At 39.4% G+C, this 13,882-nt stretch overlaps 1 protein-coding gene across 1 annotated transcript in view; it reads left to right on the plus strand.

The window, feature by feature from the left end:
• Positions 1–13,882, plus strand: part of LOC124994225 (broad substrate specificity ATP-binding cassette transporter ABCG2-like) — a 228,086-nt gene that overhangs the window by 1,117 nt on the left and 213,087 nt on the right. The window contains exons 3-6 of the mRNA XM_047566012.1: positions 4,131–4,339; positions 10,548–10,607; positions 11,255–11,369; positions 11,914–12,066. Coding sequence (XP_047421968.1) covers positions 4,131–4,339; positions 10,548–10,607; positions 11,255–11,369; positions 11,914–12,066 — 537 coding nt within the window. The remainder of the gene's footprint in view (positions 1–4,130; positions 4,340–10,547; positions 10,608–11,254; positions 11,370–11,913; positions 12,067–13,882) is intronic.

The following is a 13,882-nucleotide window of genomic DNA, read 5'->3' on the forward strand; positions in this document are numbered from 1 at the left end:
AGAGACTTTGTACTATAAATTTCACAAATGAATTAAGTTTTTTCTTCCCTCAGAGGAAAGCTTCCTGTCCATCAAATACTCTGGGAATATGTCTGTCTATATATATAATTGTCCACAGATTCAACATATGTATACTCTCTGTGTGACATTTCCTTTCCTTACATATGTACAATGAGTAATGATCAGATGAGGGTAATTGGATTATCTCACCTCAGATGTTGTGCTGACAGGTTTTGATGAGAGTTTGGTCGCAGGTGAAAACACTATCACCGAGGAAAGTTTATATTGTGTTAAGTATAAATCATATATCATAGGATGAGAAGTTAAGGATTGAAACATTTAGTGAAAATGTATAAATTGAAATGCCATCTCTACCTGTATCCTCAGGTTATGTCAACTTATGAAAACCTCATCTGTTCTATAAAATAAGCTATGCTAAGTTCACCTCAGAATGTGAACCAAAAGTTGATAGCCTAGATATTTTGGTGTCATAACTTTTTTCTTTTTCAATAATGCCTTGTATAGTTTTATTCACATACCACATCTCTCTCCTACTTCTGTGGTTATTAATATATATTGATTTTAATATTAATATATATTTAGAGCCATTCATGCATGATGACCCCACAAAACCCAGACTGATGAGTACTCATTCTCCCCACACACTAGGAGGCTGCGATGGGGGGATTTCTGATTTTGAGCTACACACTTATTTACAGAGAGAAAGTATTCAGTGAATTGTATTCAAAGTGTCCAGTGTACTAATTGTTTAAAAGCCAGGAATGAGTGATAACTACAGAGAAAAATTGCTACTCTACCTTCTTGCTCCCATCCTGACTATGACTGAGCTTGTTTCCACAAGAAGGGAATGGAGGCTTGGCTTGGTGAGAGACCCTGCTGGACCAGGATTCTTGTACTTTACTGAAAACTCCTCGATCCCTTGGGTTTGGGACTGCAGAGGCCTTGCTGCGATTTAGAGCAGCATCTGGCTGGAATTTGGTTCTTAAGCTCAACCAGCATGAGGTAATCCACTTCAATTCATTCAGAGGGTGAAAAAGAAGTTTATGGAAAGGAACAAGGCTTGTGATCTCCCACTGAAGTCAAAGGAGGTAAGTTTTATAAAGAAAGAGAATGGACTGAAAGAGGGGTGCCAACTTTATCTGTCCTCTCAAAGAAGGTCCCAACAGATGCCAGTAGGGTGTGGACAGCTTGGTGAAGAGAGGAGATAAAGGCTGAGGACTTCCCAGGGCATCTGCCAGTGTCATCCTCCTGACTCCCTCAGACACCCCTCCCCCAAATCTTGCTACCTAATACTCTTACTTGAATTCATAGGAGCTTCTCAAGAGGAACCCTCTTAAATTTTCATGAGTTTTCCTCCCATTTTCATGGAAACTAAAGTCAACCATTAATATCTTGTACACTTTTTTCCCTCATATTGGTCATGGGCTGGATGAGGCAGAGCAGTGGGATGGTTTGGAACAAGTTAAGACCATAAAGACCTTACAAATCCTCCGGTTGTGCCCTTGCTGTGGGAATGAGGTCCTCTTCCTCCCAAAGTTCTGTGCCTTCCCCACCTGCCCTCCCATTTTCTTGTGGGACAGGACAGAGTGCTGCAGGTGGTGCATTCTTGGTGTGTTGTGTCTGATAAACCTGGTGCTGTTTCTGGTCTTGGAGTTCCTGAGTGTTGCTGCATTGGGGCAGCACATGCAGAGATAAATAAAGTCTTCCAGTATCTTCCAATAGAGGAGGGGTGCAGAACAGTGTTCCCATGCTGCCTCTTGGGTTGTTATGGTCATTTCTTATATGAGCTCCTTGTTCCATCCCTACCCTTGAAAATAGTCAGAGTGGTCCTTTTAAACACAATTAAATCAGGCCATTCCTTCACTCAGAGCTTTCTGGTACCTCTCAGTCTCATTCCTAGTCTAAGTCCAGTCCTTATGGTGATGGGTAGTGGGCTCTGTCTGAGCTGTCCTTCCTGTGACCTTAAGCCCTGTCTTCTTGCCCTCCCTCCCACTTCAGGCCCTCTGGCCTCTATGCTGCTTCCTTTGACTTGGACTTCGACTAGCACTGCTCCTCCTGATGGCCACCCTCAGTGACTGCTCACAGGCTTCATGAGAGAGCCCTTCCCTGACTACCTGTCCCACTTTAGTCTCTTGAGTAGCCGAACAGAGAGGTTTGCACCACCATGTCTAACTTGCATTCCTAATTTTTATCTTTTTCTTTATAGAGCTGGTCATTTGGTGATAACCTATGTTTTCCTTAACAAATTACAGAGGTTTTAATGTCAATGTTCAATATCTCCATTGTGGATTACTTGTGGGTCTTCTTTTATGTTCTGATTTTTGGAACGTTTGCTCCTATATTCTGGCATATTTGGTAATTTTTTAAAAAGAAAAGTTGAAGGATTTTATTTATTTATTTATTTATTTATTTATTTATAGTTGATCTGGAGTCCTTACACAGTGAGCTACATCCACATGCTGTTTTTCTTTTTTTTCCTTTTTTTTTTTGTTTCTTTTTGTTTTTTCTTTTGAGGCAGCATCTTGCTATGCTTCTTATGCCTCACTAAATTGCTGAGGCTGGCTTTGAACCTGTTATTCTCCTTCCCCAGCCTCCTGAGTTGCTGGGATTACACGTATGTTCCATCCTGCCTGACTGATGATACCTTTTATGAGAGTGATGACCTTGATCAAACAGAGAATGGTCTCTTTTTAACAGATCCCCTTTGTTGAGCTGTGAATGGTCTCTTTTCAGTTTTCCCATATTCCTAGGCCATAATGTTTATGGGATCTCAAAAGCTTGGGTTTTTGCTGGAGATATAGCTCAATTGGTAGAGTGCTTGCCTCACAAGCACAAGGCCCTAAGTTCAAAACCCAGCACCACAAAAAAAAAAAAAAAAAAAAAAAAAAAAAAAAAAGCTTGGGTTTCCAGGAATCCTCACCTTTCCTTGCCCACAAGTCCAAATTTTGTCTCCCTGGCTGAAAGACAACTGAATTATTTGCTCAGGCATATTAGGGGCTTCTGGAAGATACCTCTAGCAGCTTCTCCATGCCTGGATCCCAAGTATTGCCCCTTGTGTACAAAGTTTTCATTTGCAAACACCTGGATAGGAAAAGGCATGGGGTGCTGGGATTGTCCAGCACTGCTCCCTCCTTGCTGGGACTTTGGTTCCTCCAGTCCTTGTGGCTTTGTTCTCTCATCAGAGAACTTTTCAACACTTCTTCTAACGTTCTCTCTGCTCCTATGGTTGTTCTCAGCATAATGATCAGTTTGGAGCAGCTAGTCCACCGTAGGCAGAGAGAAAGTGCTTCATGAATGACTTTGGTGTTTTAAAATGAAAACTAGAATTATTGTCATTAGCATGTCAAACCTATTTAACAAGCTCCATCAGCACACGGTCTTATGCTACATCTTTTTAAGGAGACTTTTGTACCTTCTTTCATAAAATATTTTTAACTTCATTCATCAACTTAATATACAATTTCGCTGTGAAGCCTTGAGCTATGTAACTATTAGTTTGATTTAGTTCATCCCTTTTATGTTTTCCCATGAAGGAAATAGTAATGTCAGTGTGAATCAAAGAATGTTGGAGTTTACTTTCGTAGCTGATTGCAGGTGCACAACAAACAGAGTTGTACACATTGGCACTATAAAGTCAGAGAAATCTCTCCTGCCACAGAACGCTAGGCTAAGTTCCTTTTGATAGTAAAAATGTGATAAACTCCAACATTCAATGAATGCAGGAGATGCATGATGATCACATAGGCTGTCCCTGAACTGAAGTTGTGCCACAATATGTTTTTCAAGCTAGACAAGACTAACCCACAGGTGTCTTTTTCATCCTTCAGAGGTTTTGAATAATTCCCATACTGTTTACTTATTAGAACCCCATAATTGAGAAGTTGACATCTAATTGGAGTGCAGGTATTCTAATTTGTATCTGCCTTCCATTGTAGGTTCTCAGGTTGTTCTTATCACAGGGATGTGGACTGTTCTTTAGAAAGAAGCCTACTCACTGCAACACAGTTTTAAAGAAACTTTGTTTAAATGTGTTCATGTGCTGTTATCTAGTGTTTAAAATCTCATTTGCCTGAACTATGTACTATTTACTATTGCTTTTCCCTCTACAGAAAAACAGAACTCTCCAGAGGTCTTCCAAGGCTGACCTGGCTTTAATCCAGACGTCCCAAAGAAACTCTGATGTCCTCGCTGGGATGACCTCCAGTGACAAGAAAGGGCCTGTGTTAAGTTTTCATAACCTCTGTTATGAAGTAAAAGAGAAGAGAGGTTTTCTATTTGGTCAGAAAACAATCAAGAGAAAGAAACTGTCAAATATCAAGTATGTGCCTGAATTTTCTAAGGGACCACTTTATTGGCCTGTAATGAACTTTCAGGTTTTGGTTATTATGGATATTTGTGTTCAAAACACAAATGTACAGATGTATTTACAAATTCTTTTCATTTCTTTTGGCTAAACTAGAACTGAAATGATTGAATCACTGAAGTGTATGCTTAGCTTTGAAAGAAAGTGAACTGACCATTCCTAAAAGTGATTTTACTATGTGCATCAATGTTTGTTTGAGAGACTGAACAATGAATGTGCCATTTAATTTTTCATGGGTAAACCTTGCATTTTGTTGGAAAGAGGCTTGGTGGTATAGTTTGTTGCCTTTTGATCGTGGGTACATAATTGTAACTCTGATCTTTCCAATCTGTGACATAGAATGTGTTTCTATTTCACTGCTTTAAGCGCTTTCTGAGACAGATGGGTTTTAGGTACTTATGCAACTTTATGTTCTATATATTTTAGAAGCAAGCAGGTTGAAATGATAGTATATTGTGAAAGTACTTTTCAAATAGACCAGTTTTAATTGAATGGTCTACTTATAGCAGTTTATGTCTCTAACAATTTACTTATTACTTGCTCTAATAAAGACAAGTAGAACATGTTTAAATATAAGACCATACAAATTCATTGACATTATATAAAGTTTGAAGTAATGATATTTTATGATCTTGAATCAATTGTATATTTAAAGAACCTAGTAATTATTTTTTCATGCAGCAACAAATTCAGAATTCAAAGTGTGATATTGAAGTGGGACCCAGAGTGGAAGATGAGTGTTTCTAGGTAACCTGTCACTACCAGGTACCTCTGTGAATCCACAGATGCTAGCCATTAAGGGTGTCAATGTTTTCTGGTATTTGTGAGCCTCTCAATGCCCTCTATGATATCAGGATGTGAATTTGGATTTGTTCAGATATCATGGCTTGTGAGTTCTGTTTGTGTAATGGGGGAAATAATTTTTCACAGTCAAAGGGAGCACCTTCTCCTGGCTCCTGAAGGCAGGGCAGTGGTTATAAAAGTGTACTTTAACTCAGTGAGCCTGCACATTTTTAAGGAATTAGATGTTTGTTTGTTTTCTTGATGTTTTTTATGTGACTTGACACTGTTCTGTTAATGTCAGGCAATTCCCTTCAGAGATCAAGGATGCGACAAGATAGCATAGAAAATGTTGCAGGATGGGTGGGAAAGAAATGGTGAGGGTCTGAGGGCTGACAGGGCTGAGACCAGGGCTGCTGTGAGGATTGGAACTCTGTGCATGCAGCAGCACCTGCTGTCTTGCCTACTTATTCTGTCTCTCTTGTGTTGGTTAAGAAATCCAGACTAGGAGAATAAGGACAGGAATGATGGATGCTACATGATTAGATAGACTTGACTAATGAAAAGCTGACAAGGCTTTTGTGAAACACAATAATTAAGCAATGGTTGTCCCTACAGATTTTGTGTTAAAGAGGTTGAAGATACCATGCTTTGAATATGTGCAGATTGAATAGATGTAAAGCACACACTGTGTGAGAATTCACTCACCTCACTTATCCTTTCCTGCATCAAACTAAGGACCTTGTACACAAAGGTGGGAATTCACTTATTCTACAGATTTGGGTACCTAGTTGGTGTCTGGTGTTGTGCAAGATGCTAGTTGTGGGGAGCCATCCATGACTTGCGAAATCAGGCTTGGCTGAACCATGAGACACAGAAATCTCACTTCCAGGAACTGGCAGTCCTGAGAGATGCTTTCATAGCCTGGGTTATGTGACTTCTGTACAGAATGGCTCACCACTGGGAATTTGTAGGTCTTGCTGGGATGACCCACTAGGTAGCAAATGTCTTCCTTAACCCCACTCCTTCCTGTTCCTGACAGAAGCAGCTCCTCCTGGTCCCCCCCTTTACTTGTACAATCATAAATAAAGGAAAGGTGGGCTCCATTTTCATTAGAGCCAGTTTGGTATGGCTCAATCCGTCATGCCCCCCTGCTTCAAAGGATAATTATCTCCTGTGACTTTTCTATTAAATAAGTTTCTTAGCAATTAATCTACAGCTGACTCATCCATCTGACAGAAACCCTTTCCCTCACCCACCCTGGATGTGTCAGAAACCCGATAGCAAGTGACAGAGATAGGCCCTCTGTTCTTGGAAATCTTGTATTCTGACGTGGGAATTAGTAAACTAGAGCAGTTTCCCTGCATTGTTCTGCTGTAATCAGAGGATATAAAAGCAGAACAGAAGCTCTTTACTCTGAACTGAGGGCCAGGCGAATGGAGTCTGAGAAAGTGAAAGTTCTGGGTTTGTGTGTGTAGGGAAGTTGACCTGCCCCAGGAATGGTTTTGCCTCCTCTGATCATAAGCAAAACAAGACCGAAGGGTGATCCAGTGTCTAGTAAAGGTTGCAGATCTGACAGGATCGTTCAGGTGCCTTTCATGTCATGTACTCAGTTTTCAGGATTCAGTGTGCTGCGTGTTAACAGGGAGAACAGGAGGAAGAAGTGCTTACAGTGAGAAAGTCTTGTTGGCACGTGTTTACAGTATGAGGAAGGCAGACCTCTGTATGCAGAAAATAAGGGGGAAAGGAGTTGAGGGATGAGAGAAGGGTGGAGGTGAAGGTGGTGCGGCCAAGGAACGGTGGACCATAGTGGATGGACCTAACTGTCTTTGCTGCATGAAAGCAGCTCTAGACCCTACTTAAACCAATGAGCATGGCTCTGTCCAACCAGTTTTTGTGAAAATAGAAAATAAGCGATCAGACAGAGGGTGCTCATCTCTGGACTGCAGTGTGAACTCCCATGGGCTAGGAATTGGGTTTCCAGTTGTTTATCCACCAGATTTGTCCTCAGCTCTATCCTATGTGCTAGAAATTTAACTTGTACATACATAGTAGACACTGCATTATTGTTTTTCCTTTCAGCATAAATGTACATTGTAGAAAAATAGCTTCTTCAAAAAATGGTTCTGGAAAACCTGGAAATCTATTTCTAATAGAAGGGAATTAAACCCCTATGTCTCACCCTGCACAAAACTCAAGTCTACATGGATCAAAGACCTACATATTAGAGTAGAGACCTTGCATTTATGGAAGATAAAGTAGGCCCAACTACCAACATGTCAGCTTGGGAACTGAATTCCTCAACAATACACTTAAAATGCAAGAAGTAAAATCAAGTATCAATAAATGGGATAACATCAAACTGAAAAGCATCTTCACAGCAAAGGAAACAATCAAGAACATGAACAGAGATCCTAGAGATGGGGATAAAATCTTCACCACTAATACTTCAGATAAGGTATTAATTTCCAGGTTTTACAAAGAACCCAAAAAACTTAACACCAGAAATATAATTAACACAACACAATAAAAATAAATGGACAAAGGACCTAAACAAACACATCATAGAAGAAAAAATGTGAATGGTTCAAAAATCATATGAGGGGCTGGGGTTGTGCCACCAAGATGGAGTTCTTGCCTAGCATGTGTGAAGTATTGGGTTCAATCCTCAGCTACACATAAAAATAATTAAAGAAAAGGTTTAATAGAAAACAAAACAATAGAAAAAGAACATATGAAAAAATGTTGAAAATTTCTAGCAATGAGAGAAATACAAAGTAAAACCACACTGAGATTCCATCTCACTCCACTCGGAATGTCAGTTATAAATAATACAAGTAGCAATAAATGTTGGTAAGGATGTGGAGAGAAAGGTACCCTCATACATTGTTGGTGGGACTTCAAATTGGTGTAACCACTCTGGGAAGCAGTATGGAGATTCCTCAGAAAACTTGGAATGGATCCAACATTTGACCCAGTTTTCCCACTCCTGGGTTTATATGCAAAGGACTTAAACACACCGTACTACAGTGACACAGCCACATCCATGTTTATAGCAGCTCAATTCACAATAGCCAAGCTATGGAAAAAAACCTAGGTGTCTTTCAATGGATGAAGGAATAAAGAAAATGTGGTATACTACTCAGTCATAAAGAAGAATGAAATTATGGCATTTGCTGGTAAATGGATGAAACTGGAAAGTATCATGCTAAAGTGAAATAAGCCAATCCCCCAGAACCAAAGGTTGAATGTTGTCTCTGATTTGCAGATGCTAACCCCAAACAAGAAAGGTTGGGGAGGGGAATGGTAGAAATCTATTGGACTAGACAAAGGGAAATAAAGGAAAGGGAGAGGGCAAGTGAATAGGAAAGACAGTAGAATTAATTGGTCATAACTTTCCCAGCCTTTGTTTGTGTACACAACCAGGGAAACTCCACATCATGTACCACCACAAGAGTGGCAAACTAAATAAAATAAGATATACTTTATGTATGTATATTCTACCAAAATACAGTTTGTCGTGTATAACTGAAAATAAAAAAAATATTAAAAAAATAATAATTGTGTTGACTGAATGAATGTGGAAATAGCTACCACTCCACAGCATTTGGATTTGTACTCTACTGCTGTTTTCTGTAACACTCGAGTTTAGCGTCAGATGAAACCAAACAGTGGGACCTGTGAAATGTTTTGCCTCAACACATTTGCATGGGGTTTCTGGAAGAATTGTTTAGGATGCCTTCCTCTTTCCTTGAGTATATATCTTAAATCCCCAGAAGTTTTCCAGGCAATGAAGACAGGGAATCACAAGCCTTCTTCTGACCATTTTAGAAGCAGTTTCTAGGTAGATAGTAATAAAAAGATGCATTAAGAATTGTGGTCAAATGCACTTTGATAGTTTACCCAAGCATTTTGAATTTGGGCAGTGCTAATGATTGAACCCAAGACTTCATGAATGCTAACCACCCACTCTAGCACTGACCTACACTCCCAGACATACCCAGTCATTAGTATGTCTTTATCCTGGAGGAAGAAGGTTACCAAAAGGTTCCTGTGTCATAGTTTGTTCCTGGTTTACCGCACTCATAATATTCCAGTGGTTCAGTGAGTTTCCTCTGTTTATGAGCAAAGGGAAAGGTACCTTTCACCTCAGCCCCCAGCAGCGCTAGTTTCATTGTAACAGATCCAATGCCACAGGCCATGAATGCTGAGGTCCTCATGGATTGAGTGCTCTGGGGCAGTGGTGTGGGACATTCATCACCCATGACAGCTCTGCGGTCATAGGATCAACCTCCTTGGGAATCATATGTGAAGGCACATAACTGTTGGCTTAGATGTTAAACTTGGAATAGATTCCGATTCCAGTGTAGAACTCATTTTGATATACCTAGCAATTCTAATGGGAGACCGACATAGACACCAGAGTTCTGAATTGGTGAGGATAGGCTTCTGTTTCTTCATGCACCTGCAGTGACCCTGTCCTCAGTTCTCCTGGTTTCATTCTTCTTCACAGTTCCTCCTCTTACACTTAGCACAAAATTTAAGCTATTTGATTTCATCTTGGGTCATAGCACAGTCAATACTGCCATAATCAACCCCTTCTTCTCTGAATGTTCACAACTTTCACACATACACTTAATTTGTTGAAGAATACTTGAGTCTTTCTATGCCTGTGCGTCCCCAAAGAGTATCCATGCTACACGGTGTCTCCTAATTCTAAACTTGCCATTTTCCAGCCAATTTAGCAGAAACTTTATAAGCAGTAAATCATATGTGTTTTGCTTTTCAAATTGGTAGGATGCTTATGTCCAATGTTAGGAGCAGGTGATGGTTTCTTATTCTCTGGAGTGCTTTATTCTAGTCTTTACTTTCTACTTCAGATGCATTGATTTTTGTTCTGATTAGATTTGAAAAGTGAGGACACTAGTACTGATAGTCTACAAATCACTGGCTCATTAACTACACTTGACTGGGAAGCAGGTGAGATGATTTGAAGAATCTGATCCTCAAACATTTAGAGGCTGTTGTCAGAAGATTAAGGGGAAAAAGAGGATTAAGAGTAATGTAGATGATTTGTGGGAATTTTCTACTTCTATTGTGGACTGTGAACATGAAATGTGTCATTTTCCATAAGCGATTAGTGGTTTCAAGAATAAATGAAGGAATTTTCATGTATCTGAGACTTTTTACTTATAGGTCCTGATTAGTGATGGATATCCTATGTACAGACTTACATTAACCCATGATTTTTATTTCTATAAGTCTTGGTGCATCTTATCTGTCTGCAATTTCATCAGCATTCAGAGAATATTCAATACAATCTTTATACCTACAGAACTCTTTGAAAACTGAAATAATAAATGAGTACATTTTTTGTTTCCAGTGGGATCATGAAACCTGGCCTTAATGCCATCACAGGACCCACAGATGGAGGCAAATATTTGTGAGTACAAAAGAATAAGTGACCTTTTTTTTTTTTTTTTTTGCCATTTCAGTGTGCTTTTAAAAATCGTATCATTTGCTGTGCATACCCTGTCTGGTCCTAGGTCTTATGGATGACTTGACTTTGGACTAGCTTATGGTTTTATTCTGAGGACCAGGAAATCTTGTTAAATTCAGCTTTACTAACACAGCTTGATATAGTGATTAGCATATAGTAGTTGGCCATGTTACCAACGAATGAGGAAGGAAGAGAAGGGAATAATATTAAAAGAGGTGAGAAGTAGCTGAAGGTCTCTGTAAGGACAGGAATCAGAGAAAAGGAGCCTATTGCCTGAGTTGGGAGCATCAAGTTGAGGGTCATTTGGGAGGTCTCCACTGCATAACCCAGTGTTATCTTGCTTCAATGTTTTGGGCTTTCTTATAGCACATAATGAAAAAGTTGACAAGAATTTGTGTGTGTGTATGTGTGTGTGTGTGTGTGTGTGTGTGTATGTGTGTGTGAATGTACATACACACACATATATGGTCAACCACAGAATTTTATGACTAGTTCATTTTCTATTTTGAAAAGAATTTGTATTCACAGTAGGTGAGTGCCGTGGTCTTTGTAGGAAGGAAAAATCTGATACCATATATGTACTTTTATAGGTTGTTAGAAATCCTAGCTGCAAGAAAAGATCTAAGTGGATTATCTGGAAGTGTTTTCATACATGAAGTACCTGAGGATGCTGATTTCCCACATAGTTTAGGATATGTGGTGCACGTGAGTATTAGAGGGTCTGCCGTTTAGGTTCCCCCTGTTTCTGCATGTGCAAACATTGGTTTGTAGGGTTAGCATGCTTCCAATTGAATATGCTCAAGGCAGCAACTTGTTTATATAATCTCCCATAAGACTGAGGGAGGAGTTCAAAGGAGAAACAGAAAGAACCTGGAATATGAACCCATAAGTAGTGGTATCAGTTCTAGCTTTTGTATCATTTCTGAAATGGTCTACTGCTGTTCTTTTTGCCCTTCATTCTCCTCTCTTCTCTTAGAAGATGCTTTTGGCATGTCTCACACAAGCAACCTAAAATGGTCTAGAAGTCATTATAGTCACCTCTGCTCCACCTGGGTATGCAAATGGAGAATGAAAATGATTCCCTTGGGCTCTGAAGCTGTGTGTGGAGTCACTAAAATTTTAGAGTTGGAAGTTCACCATTAGCAGACATTTTCCTTGTGTTTGTTATGCTTGTGCATTAAGTGACATACACTGATGTGATGTCTTAGAAAAGACTCAGTGTTTCACATTGAAATTTAACTTCCTTCAGGATGATGTCGTGATGGACAGCCTGACGGTGAGAGAAAACCTGCAGTTCTCAGCATCTCTTCGGCTTCCATCAACTATGACAAAAGAGGAAAAAAATCAGAGGATTGACGAGGTCATTGAAGAGTTAGGTCTGGTTGAAGTGGCAGATTCCAAGGTAAGGTGAAAAATCCTGACAGAGTCATAGCCAGGAGAGAGGACCTCCCTGTGTGGAGATCCAACGTGACCTTAATCAGCAGTTTCCTAAGGTGTGTGGTCAACAGTGGCTGCTTTCTGTAATGATGAGAATAGTGACTAGATTCCTACTATGAAGAGGGAAATTGAGGGAGAGACCATCTTGCCTGTGGTCTAGTCCTGGGGATGGAGTGTGGTCTGTGTGGAGAGGCCCCTCACAGCCTTTTCCCTGGTCCTCCCACCCTGTTTGTTAAGTCAGGCTCATTTGATGCCTTTGTACTGACTTTCCTTCTTCTTTCTCTCTTCCCTCATTTAGCTGCTCTTCTCCCTCTCTTGCTTGGAGGGACATTGTTGCATTATTTTTTGAGGGATACCTCTGGATTTGATGAATGACAAGAAACAAGGGATTCCTTTTTTTATTGATTCTTTTTAGTTATACAGAACATTAGGATTCATTTGGACATAATTATAAAAGCATGGAATGTAATATGTTCTAATTCACTACCCAGTGCTTCTACTTCCCCTCACTCTCTCCCTCCCTGCCCCTTTTTCTTCACTCTACTGAAATTTCTACTGTTTTTTTTTTTTTTTTAACCGGTGTCTTGTGTATATACATGATGGTGAGATTCACTGTTGTATAATTGCATATGTCCATTAGAAAGTTAGGTCAGATTCATTCCCCTGTTTTTTTGTTATTCCTTCCTTGCTCCCTCCCTTCATTCTCCGTTTTCTACTCCACTGAACTCTCTTCGGTTTATTTTGGGCTTTTGAGGACAAGCCTCTTTCACTTAGCATGATCGTCTTCTTTTCCATTCATTTATTGGCAATTCCATAATGTCATTCTTTATAACTGTGTGATATTCCTTTATGTATATATACCACCTTTTGTTTATCCATTCATTTATTGAAAGATACCTAGGTTTGTTCCACAGTTTGGTTATTGTGAATTGTGCTCCTATAACATTGATGTGGCTGCATCTCTATAGTGTGCTGATTTTACATTTTTTGGATATACACTGAGCAATGGATAGCTGATTTATAAGGTGGTTCCATTCCTTGATTTGTGGGATCTCCATACTGCTTTCCAGAGTGGTTGTACTAATTTGCAGTCCCACCAACCATGTGTGAGTATACTTTTTTCCCACATCCTAACCAACAGTTATGGTTATTTGTTTTTTTGATAATTACCACTGTAAGTAAAGTGAGATGATATCTCAGTGTAGTTTTAATTCGTACTTCCCTAATTGCTAGTGATATTGAACTTTTTTCATGTAATTTTTGACGTATATATATGTATATATATATACATACCCGTGTATATATAGATGCCATCTTCTGAGAAGTGTCTGTTTACTTCCTTTGCCATTGACTGATTGGTTCATTTGTTTACTTGTTGTTAAGCTTCTTGAATTATTTGTACATTCTGGATATTAATGCCCTAGTTGAGGAGTAGGTGTCAAAGACTTTCTCACATTCTATAAGCTGTCTCTGCATACTCTTAATTCCTTCCTTTGATGTGTACAAACTTTTTACATTGGTGAGATCTATTTGTTGATTTTTAAAATCTGTTTGTTATGCTTTAGAATGCTTATTTAAAAAGTTGGTTCCTGTGCATCATGTTGGTGTGTTGGGCCAACTTTCTTCTGGCAGGTGCAGGGTTTCTGGTCTAATTACTAGGTTTTCAATTAAATTCAAGTTGACATTTAGTTAGGGTAAGAGGTAGGAGTTAAATTTCATTCTCTCTCATATTGATTTCCAACTGTCCCAGGAACAATGGTTAAGAGGTTACTTTTCTCCAG

The sequence above is a fragment of the Sciurus carolinensis genome, chromosome 10 (genome assembly GCF_902686445.1).
Source record: "Sciurus carolinensis chromosome 10, mSciCar1.2, whole genome shotgun sequence".
In the NCBI taxonomy this organism is placed as follows: Eukaryota; Metazoa; Chordata; class Mammalia; order Rodentia; family Sciuridae; genus Sciurus; species Sciurus carolinensis.